This window comes from Protopterus annectens, chromosome 14.part0, assembly GCF_019279795.1.
Source record: "Protopterus annectens isolate FY-2018-M chromosome 14.part0, PAN1.0, whole genome shotgun sequence".
Classification (NCBI taxonomy): domain Eukaryota; kingdom Metazoa; phylum Chordata; order Ceratodontiformes; family Protopteridae; genus Protopterus; species Protopterus annectens.
In genome coordinates this window covers 667,939,001-667,953,511 of record NC_056748.1, presented here as the reverse complement: position 1 = coordinate 667,953,511, position 14,511 = coordinate 667,939,001, and the positions used below count along the sequence as shown (strand labels likewise).

Here is a 14,511-nt window from a genome sequence, read left to right as displayed (position 1 = left end):
GTGTGCATGCAGTTACATGCAGTCAGGCTTGGAGACAAGCATGTGGGTCTGGTAGCCTGGAAGGGACCCAGACCGACCACACATGAAGCCAGGAGGAAGCTACCCTGTAGCAGTGAGACAGAAGGTGAGCCAAAACTGCTTGCGGATACCGATGTTCTCCTGGACAGAGTGATTGCAAGGGCAGAGGTGAGTAGTAGTACCCAGGCTGACAGGCCCCACTGTCAGTGGATACCAGACTTCCTGTGGAATGGGAGCTGGAAGGATTACAAAGAGAACTGAGACATCCTCACCTCTCAGACCCTACATTACAAGGCTTGAGGGAGGTAGCCAGGGAAGCACCTGATTCTCAAGGAAAGGGGGAATCTGTATACTGGGACAAAGGGTTACTGTATAGAGAGTGGACCCATGAGGGAGGACTAGATGGTGAGAGAATACAGTAGTTGGTAGTGTTTAGAGCCTACTGTCTGGCACTTCTAGCCATAGCCTGTGACATTCCTTTTGCAGGTCATATGGGCATAAAGTGTACAAAGAGACATATTATGCAGAACTTTTATTGACCTGGGATTTCCATGGATGTAACAGAGTACTGCAAGACCTGTGAGCAGTGCCAAAAGGTAGGCAAGGCAGGAGACAAGGTGAAAGCTCCTTTGAAGCCTTTGCCTGAGATTGAGGAGGCATTTCAGAGGGTAGCTATGGATATTGTGGGGCATCTGAGTACCCCACATTACACAGGGAAAAAAGTATATCCTAGTGGTAGTAGATTATGTTACCAGATACCCTGTGGGCATAGCTCTGTTGTCCATTGAGGCAAAAAAGGTGGCAAATGCTTTGTTAGAAATTTTCAGCAGGGTAGGTTTTCCAAATGAAATACTGACAGAGTTGCCAATTTCATGTCATACCTGCTGGCTTGTCTGTTGAACCACTATGGAGTGAAGCACCTAAAGACCACCTCCTCCCATCCCCAGACTAATGTTTTTATGGAGAGGTTAAACTCTACACTAAGACCATGCTATGGGCATTTGAAGATCAGTTTAAGTGGGAGTGGCACAGATATTTGCCCTATCTGTTGTTTGCTTACAGAAAGGTGCCCCAGGAATCTACACGTTTTTCACCCTTTGAGTTGCTGCATGGGCATAGGGTGAGGGGACCTCTAAATTTGATTCTTGATGAGTGGGAGGGTGAGTGTGAGTCCCACAAGGAGTCTGTTGTGGCATATGTCCTAAACCTCAGAACAAGGCTCAGGGAACTTATGGGTTTGGCCCAGGAGAACCTGGCAGAAGCTCAACAGCAAAAAAAGGTCTGGTATGACAGGAATGCTTGAGGTAGAGAGAGTATGCTGTGGGGCAGCAGGTTATGGTTCTCATTCCTGTCAGACATTAAGCTGCAATCAGCTTGGGAGAGACCCTTCAAAGTGGTAAGGAAGGTCAGTGATGTTAACTACACGGTAGAACTGCTAGGCAGGGGTACAAACTGCACTGTGTTAACATGATGAAACCTTACCATGATAGAGAGGCCCTTGTGCTGAATATCTGCAGTAGATGGCAGGAGGAGTCTGAGGGGGATCTGGTGACTGATATCCACAGTTAGGCTTAAACTGACACCTCAGTGGAAGGGGTAACAATACCCCAAGCAGCTATCCCCAACCCACATCTGAGAAATTTGAGCAGTGTTATAGGAGTTTGGGGGCATGTTCACTGGGAAACCAGGGTTTACCCACCTGGTGCAGTACCATGTGGATACAGGACCCCAAAGCCCTATCAAGCATGCCCCTTATAGGGTGCCTGAGAGAGTCAGACTCTGAGGGAGAAGATACAGAAAATGTTGGAACTGGGTGGTAAATCCAGAAGTCCAGCAGTCTATGGGCCTCCCCAGTGGTGCTGGTACCAAAGAAGGGTGGCAGCACCCAGGTTCTGTGTGGACTACACAAAATTAAATAGTCACACAGAGTCAGATGATTACCCCATGCCTAGGACAGATGAAACCCTACAGCATCTGGGTGGAGCCAAGTATCTTATCACTATTGATCTTGCCTAAGGCTACTGGCACGTGCCCTTGACTCCCAACACTAGAGAGAGGTCAGCCTTTGTGACACCTTTCGGCCTGTATGAGTTCACAAAGATGCCCCTTATGACAGAAAATGCCCAGTGACTTTCCAGAGGCTAGTAGATCGTATCCTAGCAGAAGTAGGAGATTTTTCCCTTGCTTACCTGGATGATATTGCTATCTGCAGCCATTCCTGACAAGAGCACCTTCAACATGTCAGGGAGGTGCTGGGCAGACTACAGAAGGCAGGGTTAACCATTAAGCTGAACAAGTGTCAGGTGGGTATGGCAGAGGTCTCCTACCTGGGAGATAAAGTGGTAAGATCCATCTAGAACCTGCCAAAGTGGAATCCATTCAGGCATGGCCTGAATCCTGTTACCAAAAAGCAGGGCATTCTTAGGGGAAGCAGGGTACTACAGAAAGATTGTCCCCAGTTATAGTACCACAGCTGCTCCCCTCACAGTCCTGACTAGAAGAAACATGCCAGATATGGTAGTGTGGACCCCAGCATGTGAGCAGGCATTCCAGAGGCTTAAAGGAGCTTTGAGAGGACCCCCTGTGTTAGCCAGTACAGATTAAAGCAAATAATTTGTTCTGCAGCTGGATGCTTCAAACTATGGGGTGGGGCTGTACTGCCAGGTTTCCTCAGAGAGAGAAGAACACCCAGTGGTATATCTCAGCCACAGGCTCCAACCCAGGGAGGAATGCTATTGTAGCTGTAGAAAAGGAATGTCTAGCCATAGTGTGGGCACTGCAGAAACTTCAGCCTTATCTGTATGGACGGAAATTCACTGTAGTTACAGATCACAATCCCTTAACATGGTTATATTGAGCCAGCCTCCAAAATTCCAAGCAACTAAGGTGGAGTCTGGGGTTGCAGGCATATATGACAGTGGAGCACTGCAGTGGGGTTAGCAATTCTAACACAGATGGTCTCTAAAGACAGGGAATGGGTAATTTATTCCCAGATAGGGTAATTCTTCTCAAGCTACGTTTCTCAAGGGTCACTTGAAAAACTAGCTTGAGTCTTTGAAGGGGGAAATAAGTGTGATGAAAGGAGATATGGCCAGCCCAGCTAGCTGGAATGTTATAAATTATATGTCATTGGTGAATATCGAAATTAATTATATAGGATGCTTGTGTTACAAATGTATTACAACTATACGCCATGTGTATATCAAACTGTTTGTACAGACATGTGTGTTGAAAAGCTATTTGCAAAGTGCTGTTTGAAATGTAACCAAAGTGTACCCTATTGGAAAAGAACAGAAATGTACATACACTATTGTAACTGTTTAAATGTATATATTTTAACAGTGGAAACTGGGATACAGAAGGTTAACCTCAGTCTAGTAAATTTTAGAAAAATACCTGAAATTAAACTACTTTATGGCTAGGCTATAAAAGATGATATATTTCAGTTTTCAATGCAGAAAGAGACACAATGTCTGTAGTAGGAAACTTTCTGTATTGTCTTTAGGGTGAACTATTTACTAGTTTTGAAAGCATGAAGGAATGCAACTGTTTTATGACTTCCAGCATCTGCCAGAGATCTGAAGAGAAACCCTTGTCTGTATATTTTTACAGGTAGATGCGAAATGCAAGCAGCTACCATCAATGGTTGTTCTGGCCTGGGGACTAGAAGTAAGATGACAAGAAATGAAGTTATTCTGCAAGCTATCCCAGAAGTAACATTTTAGGTATTAATTTGAGAACTATCTTAATGAGACAGAGCATTCTGCACTCTGTCTTTGACCGGACAACAACTAGAAGATCCATTCACCACATCTGCCTTGCTCTATTGGTAAGTTCTTAGATTATAATAATCCTCTTAGATTCAGGCAGAAATATAGTGAAGCTTAGTTTAGATATTTTTCTTTATTTATTTAAGACTGTTCTGCAATGTTGTTTTAAATATTTCCTGTGGTTTTGAACGCTAATGTCACTGTGAATATATATTTCGTATTGTCTTGTTCTATTATTTATTAAATATATTAAAACCTTTCCTTATGGCTGATCTGTGTAGATATATTTAAGTTATAAGAGTACTTGGGGAAGGCATGCCCGAAGGCAGGAAGAGAGGAGGAAGGTTAGGAGTGTAGTAGTGAGTGTAGGAACTTTGAATGTTGGCAGTATGACTGGTATAGGGAGAGAGCTAGCTGATATGATGGAGAGAAGGAAGGTTGATATATTGTGCGTGCAATAGACCAGATGGAAGGGAAGTAAGGCCAGGTGTATAGGAGGTAGGTTCAAATTGTTCTATTATGGTGTGGATGGCAGGAGAAATGGGGTAGGGGTTATCCTAAAGGAACAGAATGCCAAGAGTGCTTTGGAGGTGAATAGAGTGTCTGATAGAGTGATGTTTATGAAGCTTGAAATTGATGGTGTAATGATGAACGTTATTAGTGCATATGCTCCACAAGTTGGGTGTGCAATGGATGAGAAAGAAAAATTTTGAAGTGAGTTGAAGTGGTGGTGAGTGTACCCAAGGGTGAGAGACTAGTGATTGGAGCAGACTTCAATGGGCATGTTGGTGAAGTGAACAGAGGGGATGAGGAAGTGATGGGTAGGTATGGTGTTAAGGAGAGGAATGCAGAAGGTCAGATGATTGTAGATTTTGCTTAAAGGATGGACATGGCTGTGGTGAATACATATTTTAAGAAGAGGGAGGAGCATAGGGTGATGCACAAAACTGGAGGAAGATGCACACAGGTGGATTATATCCTATGTAGGAGGGCCAGTTTGAAGGAGATTGGAGACTGTCAAATGGTGACAGGGGAAAGTGTAGTTAAGCAGCATAGAATGGTGTTCTATAGGATGAAGTTGGTGATCAAGAAAAAGAGGAGGAGTGTGAAAGCAGTGCCAAGGATTAAATGGTGGAAGTTAAAAAAGGGTGATTGTGAGGTGGAGTTCAGGGAAGAGTTAAGACAGACACTGGGAGGCAGTGAAGAGTTACCGAATAGCTGGGTAACTACAGCAGAGCTAGTAAGGGAGACTGCTAGAAAGGTGCTTGGTGTGACATCTGGACAGAGAAAGGAGGACAAGGAGACCAGGTGGTGGAATGAGGAAGTACAGGAGAGTATACAGAGGAAGAGGCTGGTGAAGAAGAAATGAGATTGTCAAAGAGATGAAGAAAGTAGACATGAGTATAAGGAAATGAGGCGCATGGCAAAGAGAGAGGTGGCGAAGGCTAAGGACAAGGCATATGGAGAGTTGTATGAGAGATTGGACACTAAAGAGGGAGAAAAGGACCTGTACTGATTGGCTAGACAGAGGGACAGAGCTGGGAAAGATGTGCAGCAGGTAAAGGTGATAAAGGATAGTGAGGGAAATGAACTCACAAGTGAGGAGAGTGTGTTGAGTAGATGGAAAGAGTACTTTGAGGGGCTGATGAATGAAGAGAATGAGAGAGAGAGAAGGTTGGATGATGTGGATATAGTGAATCAGGAAGTGAAATAGATTAGCAAGGAGGAAGTAAGGACAGATATGAAGAGGATGAAGAATGGAAAGGCTGTTGGCCCAGATGACATACCAGTGGAAGCATGGAGGTGCTTAGGAGAAATGGCAGTGGAATTTTTAACTAGAATGTTTAATGAAATTTTGGAAAGTCAGAAGATGCCTGAGGAGTGGAGAAAAAGTGTTTTGGTACCTATTTTTAAGAGTAAGGGTGATGTGCAGAGCTGCAGAAACTACAGAGGAATAAAATTGATCAGTCACAGCCTGAAGTTATGGGAAAGAGTAGTGGTAGCTAGGTTAAGAAGGGAAGTGATGATTAGTGATCAGCAGTATGGTTTCATGCCAGGAAAGAGCACTACAGATGCAATGTTTGCTCTGAGTGTGTTGGAGAAATACAGAGAAGATCAGAAGGAGTTGCATTATGTCTTTGTGGACTTAAAGAAAGTATATGACAGAGTGCCTAGAGAGGAGTTGTGGTATTGTATGAGGAAGTCAGGAGTGGAAGAGAAGTACGTAAGAGTGGTACAGGATATGTACAAGGGTAGTGTGACAGTGGTGAGGACTGCGGTGGGAGTGACAGATACATTTAAGGTGGAGGTAAAATCCACAATCATCTGACCTTCTGCATTCCTCTCCTTAACACCATACCTACCCATCACTTCCTCATCCCCTCTGTTCACTTCACCAACATGCCATTAGAGCGCCATCATTATGCATTATAACTAAATTAATGTTTTGTACACTGATGTGTTGCATATATGCTAGCCACTCATGTTTGCATTATTGAAAATTTTCTTTGGGAGCAAATATATATTTATGAGGCCCTTCCTATGTAATATTTGTATGGCTATCCCATGATTCCCCATCATACCTCTGAACCTCCTAGTGCAAGACTTCTGGAAGAAGAGAAAAATAATAGGAAGACATAGGTTCATAGGAAGGTACTAGGCTATCGGCCCATAGCCAACAAGGTTCTCTGGATTATTCCACCCAAGAAAGTTAATTTCCTGTACCCCTATCAAGCAGAGCTACAGAAGTGATCCCTGGGGTGTATTTCCTATTTCCCATCCACTCATCAAGATTTTTCTTGAAGAGTGCTAATGAGGAGCTTTGCTTGACATACATGGGTAGCTTGTTACAGAGTATAGGAAGTATTTGGGACAGGAATCTATCCCTTCAGCATGTTCTGTTTATTGTGGTGACAAGGTTTAGGTCCCTAGAGTGTGTAGCTCAGAGGGACTGGGATTTCTTTAGGTGTAGCACGTCCAACAGCTCTGGGTTTAACATAGCTTTATATGTTAGGCAGAGATCTCCTCGGAGTAGGTGATATGCTACAGAGTAAAGCTGGGGTTTTTTGAGACAGTCAGTGTAGGACATCTGTTTGAGGCCAGTAATCCTCTTTGTGAGGTACTTTTGTGGCCTTTCCACCTGTTACAGATGTCTTGTGAGGTACATCCCAAAAGGGGCTTTACAATGGGTCTGAGTGCCGAGTAGAGGGGAACAATCACCTCTTTTTTCCTGGATAAGAACCCTTTTGTGATGAGGTGTGCCACATAGAAGGATTCCCTGGCTACTGTGGCGATGTGATTATCAAAGGAGAGACTACTGCCCACCTGGGTCCCAAAGTCTATTATCACACATTTGGCATTAAGTAGACTGCCATTTATATGGTAGTTCATGAGTTTTTACCAAAGGGGATAACAATGCACTTTTTGGCATTGAGCTTGAGGCCATGCCTCTTACCCCAGGCATCTGTCTCAGTGAGGCCTTTCTGTAGGGTGTCCACATCATTTGGGGACTCAACTATGGCTCCTAGTTTGCAGTCATCTGCGAACTTTATTAGCCAGAGGCCTTCTGTGTTAGCCTGTACTTCAAAGAAGTAGATACTAAACAGGAGAGGTCCCAGGACTGAATCATGTGGTACTCCACTTGTCACTGATTTGAAGTCAGATTTGGAGTCTGCAACTTTCAGTGTGGGTTCTTGTCAGTGAGCTAGTTGGCAACCCATCTTTTGACGTAGGGATTTATACCTAGTTTAGTGAGTTTAGCTATAATTTCAGAATGGGGGATGGTGTCTAAAACCTTGACGAGGTCAAGATAGGCTGTGTGAACCATCTTACCCTTATCTACGACTTTGGTGACTGCCTCAAAGAAGTTGACCAGGTTCAGAAGGCATGATCTGCCTTTCACAAACCTGAACTGGGTGGGGTCCAGAGTTTGGAGGTTACCAATGTCTTTCTTTATGAGTTCCATGATGATATGTTCCATGGCCTTGCAGACTAGGCTCATCAGGCTAACAGGGCAATAGTTCCCAGGATCAGTGGTGCTTACACCCAAAAATTTGGATAATATTTGAATATAAATTTGATAGAATAAAATGTTTTGTATTAGCAAGCATTTTTGTAATGGTATGAAGTATGAAACTCAAATGCTTCACATTATTTAGTGACTTCAATCTAACAGAAAACCAAAAATTTTATGAAAAAACAAAAATTTGAGACAAAAATCTGGACATCCTGCAAAATTCTGGGCAGTTGAGAGGATGTTTGCTTTTCAGTCCCATATGCTGGTCCTTTTGTTAATTTATTTTTGTATGCCTGTTAACAAGCTTCTGCTGACCTTTTATTCTTTGTTTTCTGAGACCTACTTTCCTGCTATGTTCTTAAGAGTTTTCTTGAGTTATCTTGCTATTTACAGCTCCTCTGCTCCCTCAGCCAGTGTGTAGTTTTTCATTTCTCAGCATTGCAGATGTGAAGCTTTTGCGGTAGGTTATGACCATCCAGATGCCAACTTTCACTAATTCCTGTTTAGCTAGTAGGTAAATGGATATACAGAGTGATACACGATCATGGAGAGTACAAAAATTCAGACATTAATCATTAGTAAATAGTACCCTACAATCAAAACTACGAACAAATGAACCTCATGTTAATCCATTTATGTTTTTTACAATGTTACTTGTATCCTTATATTTTAGATTAACAGTAAAAATAACAGTGTACATACCTCTCCTGTGCAGAATAGAATGGGTTTAGGTTTTTGACAGTCTGCTGTCTCATTGGAGGGTGGACCAACCAGCATATCTCGAATTTCATCCCAAAAGGGGTCCCCATCAGTGGAGCCTGCATAGATTAAAACATTTTTCAGATGCACTCATTTAAATGTGTTTCAGCTGCAAAGTGTAATTTCTGGCAACAAAGCAGATTAATCCAGGAAATGGAATCCACTGAGACTCTTACTTAAAAGAAACTATTCAACAGTAACTGTTTTGAAAACAAGTAATGAATGACTGGTGCTTGGAAATAAATTCAAATTTTTTGTCATAGAACAGCAAATAACCACCTTTAGTTTTATCGTTTTTCTGTTGATTAACTTTCAGAAAAATATTTCCTAAAAGATGTACTGTTACTGGATTACAAATCACATACCTGGCATGCAATCCCCTTTCAATGAATAACTTTAGATTTTCAATATTTCTTTTTACAAATACTGATATGTATATGTGACCAATTCTAAACATGAACTCCACCACTATAACTTGTATTTACATGCTGGATTCAGGAACCTCTGTATACCATTGCAAACCTAATATAGAAAGCATCTCAGTAGCAACAGGGATGACAGATACTGGATTTATAGAAAAAAAAAAAACATTTATCAGTCAGTTGGCAGTCTGTGTGCCACATGCTGAATTGATGGGACGGCTACTCAGTATGCAGGTTGTCTTTATTTTATCTTAACTTATAGGTAGTTACTAGGCTTGTAGTCCAGGGGGCAGTTGAGGTTAATTTTATAATTTAATTGTGATTTTATGAAAGTTTCTTTTTAATCAATATAGATAAAAAATATAGTTAATTCTCCTAGTAATACAATTTTCTAAATGGTAAGTTAAACATGGGGTGGATTCATGAACGGCTAATTTACATGCTGCTGTCATGTACTCATTAAACCTCTCTACATGTGGTGTAGAGCCATCAAACAAAGGTAAACAACAGTGTATGCTAATGAAAGCATAATCAGCAGAATTACATGGTAATTAACTAATCCAAGATAATGGAGCCATTCAGGAAGCTACAAAGTAACTGTGTAGAGATGGTATAGCCCTTTGCCAGGAACTCCAAAACCTACTGGAATACAGTCACCATTATGTTTAGAAAATCAAGTAATGTTAAGGACTGCAGATGCTCTCTTGCATGTGCAACAGGCTCAAATCTATGCTGCTGCTGATAGACCGCATCCAAGGAGAAGGGTATTCAGAGCCCATTTAACATATCATGGACTGCATGATATTGAAATAGTAGAGAGATATTGGATTGATAGGGAAATACTACAGGAACTCGGCAACCTCTGTTACCTGACCTCAGACCCAGGGCAAATCAAAGAGAACCTATACCAGTGGAAACTAAGGTACATGTAGCATTAAGGATATTAGCTACTGATACATTCCAGAAACCCACAGGGGATATACTAGGGGTGTCACAAGCCTCAGGCTTAAAAATGTTGCACCAATGTCTTAATGCTATGTTGCAATATGCAAGGAAGTGTGTGTGTGTGTGTGTGTGTGTGTGTGTGTGTATATATATATATATATATATATATATATATATATATATATATATATATATATATATATATATATATATATATATATATATATATATATATTTTTTTTTTTTTTTTCCACACAGACCAGAGGACAAAGCAAAAGCAATGCAGGAATTTTTATGCTGTAGCACACTTCCCTGAAGTTCTGGGGGTGCATAGACTGCATTCAGAAATTAAAACCCCTCCTGATGAACAGAAAAGAACACTGATCAACAGGAAGAGATTCCACTCAGTCAACTGCCAGGTTGTATGTAATGCCTGATGGATCATCCTCAATGTCTGTGCAGGCAACCCAGGCAGTTACTATGCCTCATACATATGGCACACCTCACAGCTTTACATAAGGTTTGTTATTGGTGATGTTCCATAAGGCCATCTAATGGTTGATGGAGATTATGCACTGGAACCATAGCTCATGACACCCATCATAACTGCACACACGACCACAGAGGAAGCATAAAACAACATCCATATTCAAACTTGAAACATCATATAGTGTGTGTTAACATGCTAATGTCATGGTTCAGCTGTCTAGACACAGCAGGGGGTGCCCTGCAGTACTACCCAGGTACCTAGGCAGAAATTCTCACAGTCTGTGCCATGTTGCACAATATCTTCAGAAAACAACTGTAACAGGGACAGCAAGGGCCAGGACCACAAATTTATGTACCACAGGCAGGATCAGTACTTCCAACATACAAGGATTCTGAGGTACAACCTCTGGTGCAGAGGTAGCTGGCAGATGTAGGTGTCCACAATATGCCCTTTCCCTAGCTAAGAGGCTATGGATAACACACACACTCACCACCTAAGACTCAAAGGTTAGAGCACACACTCAAAAACTAAGAGGCAAAGGATAGCATATACACTAACCAGTGATGGAATACACATAACTTAAGTACATATTAGTATTAAAAGTAACGCCATCTGATGCCCACAAATTTTGCTTACCCATATAATGTCTGTGCATGGATAGCAGCAGACAAACAGCTCCAAACCACATGACTCAACTGCAGTAATGTCAAAGTAAGTGTAGAATCTATATTATACAAACAAACGTGTAAGAAGATAAACTACCTGCATACTTGTCAGTACCTATCCAGTCTGAGCATCAGACATGTAAGCAACCGTAAGTCAAATCCAAATGAACAAAGGCCATGGCACAGTTATTATTATTTGCAAGTGGTGAGGGGGCAGTAGGCAAGAGCAGACACAAAAGTAGTGTGGGCATGTGAGTAAAAAACATAAAACATTTGTTAAAATATGAAATTTCCCAGGGGCACTAACAGGAGATGTATCCTAATCAACATTAAGGTTTTCTTACCTTGCATGTGTGTAGTTCAGTACAGGCAGTTTTTGTGAAATGTGTGTGACTGCATGAACATAATGAAAGCTCTGTGCTGGCACAACATCCTGCCATGGTGGACAGGTGTGAGTCATGCATGGTAGAGTTGTCAGTTCAGTATCATTGCTCCCAACCATACAAACTGCCTCTAACATGAGTTGTACTGTGACTTCCATGTCCCCAGTTCAGAGTAGAAGTGCTACCTAAATGTGAGTGAACTTTGCCGGACAAACTTTCTTGAACTACATCCAGGAACACAACTCTGAAGCCTACCACATCTGGTGCGGACACTTCAGTCACTGATGGAGCAGTTAATTGATGCCAGTACAGGAGCAGCATCAGGAATGGCCACTTTAACTACCACCAGAGGATGCTGTGGCTTTATGGACACATGGATGCCTGCCCTCCCCTGACAGACATTCCACCACAGTATCTCATTCATCCTATCCAGCAAGTCACCCATATGGTTGAAGCAGTCAAACAACAGGAAATAATGACACAATACTGTGATGCAACCATACTAACTTGGAAAGCATAGCAATAACTGATATATATGTAATCTACCAGCACTGAATTTTTAAAATTGCATACATATCAAACTTCCTTTTCCATTGCATAATGAAATATGTTCAAAATATGAACATGTAAGCAGTTTCTGAGAGGACAGAGATAGTTTATGAAATAGTGCAGTAATTTGTAGAACAATCTGCTCCAAGTAATAGTACTAATAGTCTATATCCAATCAGTATCCCCTTGTTCCACTTCCATAGCTACATCATTACCTTTATATAGTATTGATTCAGCCCTTTGAGCACTGTGAAGATGCAAATAAGGTGTGAAATCATTATCATTCCTGAATTCCAAATAACAAATCACTTGGTGTAGGGGATGTAAACATGGTGTAAGTAGATACATGAGTGCATGCACATGCCCTAGGACTAAAGGTGTTCCTATCAGCATTTTGAATGTTGAAAATGCCAAATTTAATTTAATTGAACTGAAATCTCAGAAGAACAAATTGATGGAACATGAATTTCTTTCCCAGGGAAAGAAATCGGTGGGCCATCATCAGAGTTTGCCATTTTCTCCACTGTGGTGTGGTCTCGTAGTTGGTATATTTAAGTAGGGGGGGGGCACAGACCCCCATGTTGGGGGTTGTGGAGGCGAAACCCCCCACTTCTGTCAGTGTTTAAAGTATTGAATTTTTTTTTTTTTGCATGGAACACTGATTTCTTTCCCTGGGAAAGAAATCGATGTTCCATCAGTTCACTCTTTTGAGATTTCGAACATTTCAGTTTGATTAAATTATATTCTGCATTTTCAGCATTCGATATGCTGATATAGACCCGACTAAAGGGAGGAGCAATGATAACTGCTAGATGCTAATGGCTTGCAAGTATTTCTGACTGATCTGACTACAGCAACAAGCAATACTGAAGTGACTCTCCTCCAGCAGCAAGCAATACTGAAGTGACTCTCCTCCCTGAAGTGTTTGCACCATGCAGAGCAGACTTAAAATAAAAACTGTAAGCACCTTGAGAGTTCTGAGATCACCCTTAACAATATCTAGAACTACGAGTACACTGTCCATCCTCTGCTTAAAATCTGTCTGAAATGCTGGTCAGCTATATTACACATTGAAACAATGATGCAAATAAATGGTCATGATATTGCATTTTTGTAGTTAAGCTGAGAGGATGGGAAGATGCTCAGAAAATACAAAGAAATATATCACAGTAAGGTAACCTGACATTAATATGGTGTGGGCTATTATTAGTGTAAAATATTTGTCAATATCACATTTATCTAGACATGTTCAAATAAGTGAGAAAGGAACATTTTTAGTCATGTGCTGGTAGTAAAGAGTGATAAACCTAACAGTGTGCGTTATTTCACTGACTTGAGGGTTCAGCTCTAGACAGTGTGCTAACAGACGATGTATATTTTCTGAGCATATGATCAGGTTGTAATCTTGCCTTTTCATTATTATTCCCAGTTATTGCTTTGTGTGTGTGTGTGTGTGTGTGTGTGTGTGTGTGTGTGTGTGTGTGTGTGTGTGTGTGTGTGTGTGTGTGTGTGTGCATTCCTCATTTGTGTGGATTTTGACAAAGCACATCATTGACTGGCAGCATTTCGAAGCAGTGAACGAGAGTCCACTGCCCAAGGTACAAATTGAGAAATTTAATTTGGCATACAATCAGTACCACATTTTAGGAGTGGCACATGCGCCTTGCTGCAGCACTTTGTACAGAAGTAAAATAAGAAATTCTACACTGTAGCACACAAGTGAAATGACATTAATTTAAAGAAATAAGACAGTGGATGCAGGGTGTGAATTCACCTTGAAGCCACATGTTGTTTGGGATGTTTGCAGCAGATGTGAAAATGCAGCTTGTGTCTCTGTGTTGAATAAAACAGTACATATATATTTTTCCTTGTGTAATGACAGCACTGCTTATCAGAGCACAAACAAGGCTCACAGCTGAAGAAAAGAGTGAACACTTTCATTTCTGCAATCTTCATTTGCACGGTTTTGTCACTGCTGTGTGGTATTACTAATGACTAAGTGATATGTATACCTGTTTCTGTGGTGGAAGCTGTAAATGCATTGATTCTGGCTGCTTAATAGAGTTGCTCTGAGGTTCAAATCCATGCAGTGTGAAATGAATGTGGAAATTATTACTCCAGATGTATGCTTTACTTTCATCAGAACTTGTGTTATTTTTTTTCCCGTTTCTTGCCTTGTGCAGTTGCTCACTGCTGAGTGGCATGCAATTGAGCTTACTTTCATCAGGAAAAAAGTGAAACATTTTATTTGGAAAGCCTTCTATAGCAGAAATAGGCTTAGTGGCAATGTGCAGACATAGTCACTCTGGACAGTACTGAGGTGAGAACATCTACCTGTTGTGTAACTGCCTCTGTGTTACAAAGGTGCAAGAGCACTGACTTTAGAGAGAGAACACAAGTGATTCAGGATTCAAATCTGGATAACACTTATTTTTCAAATAGTGGCAGAAAGCAATTTCTAATACACTTTGATTAGGAAGGTAACACTACATACA

The 14,511-nt window shown here is 41.3% G+C and overlaps 1 protein-coding gene across 1 annotated transcript in view; it reads right to left on the bottom strand.

Annotated features, from left to right (window-relative positions):
- ASAH2 (N-acylsphingosine amidohydrolase 2) overlaps positions 1 to 14,511 on the bottom strand; it is a 426,905-nt gene that overhangs the window by 194,005 nt on the left and 218,389 nt on the right. The window contains exon 11 of the mRNA XM_044056416.1: positions 8,506 to 8,621. Within this exon, the coding sequence (XP_043912351.1) occupies positions 8,506 to 8,621 (116 nt within the window). The remainder of the gene's footprint in view (positions 1 to 8,505; positions 8,622 to 14,511) is intronic.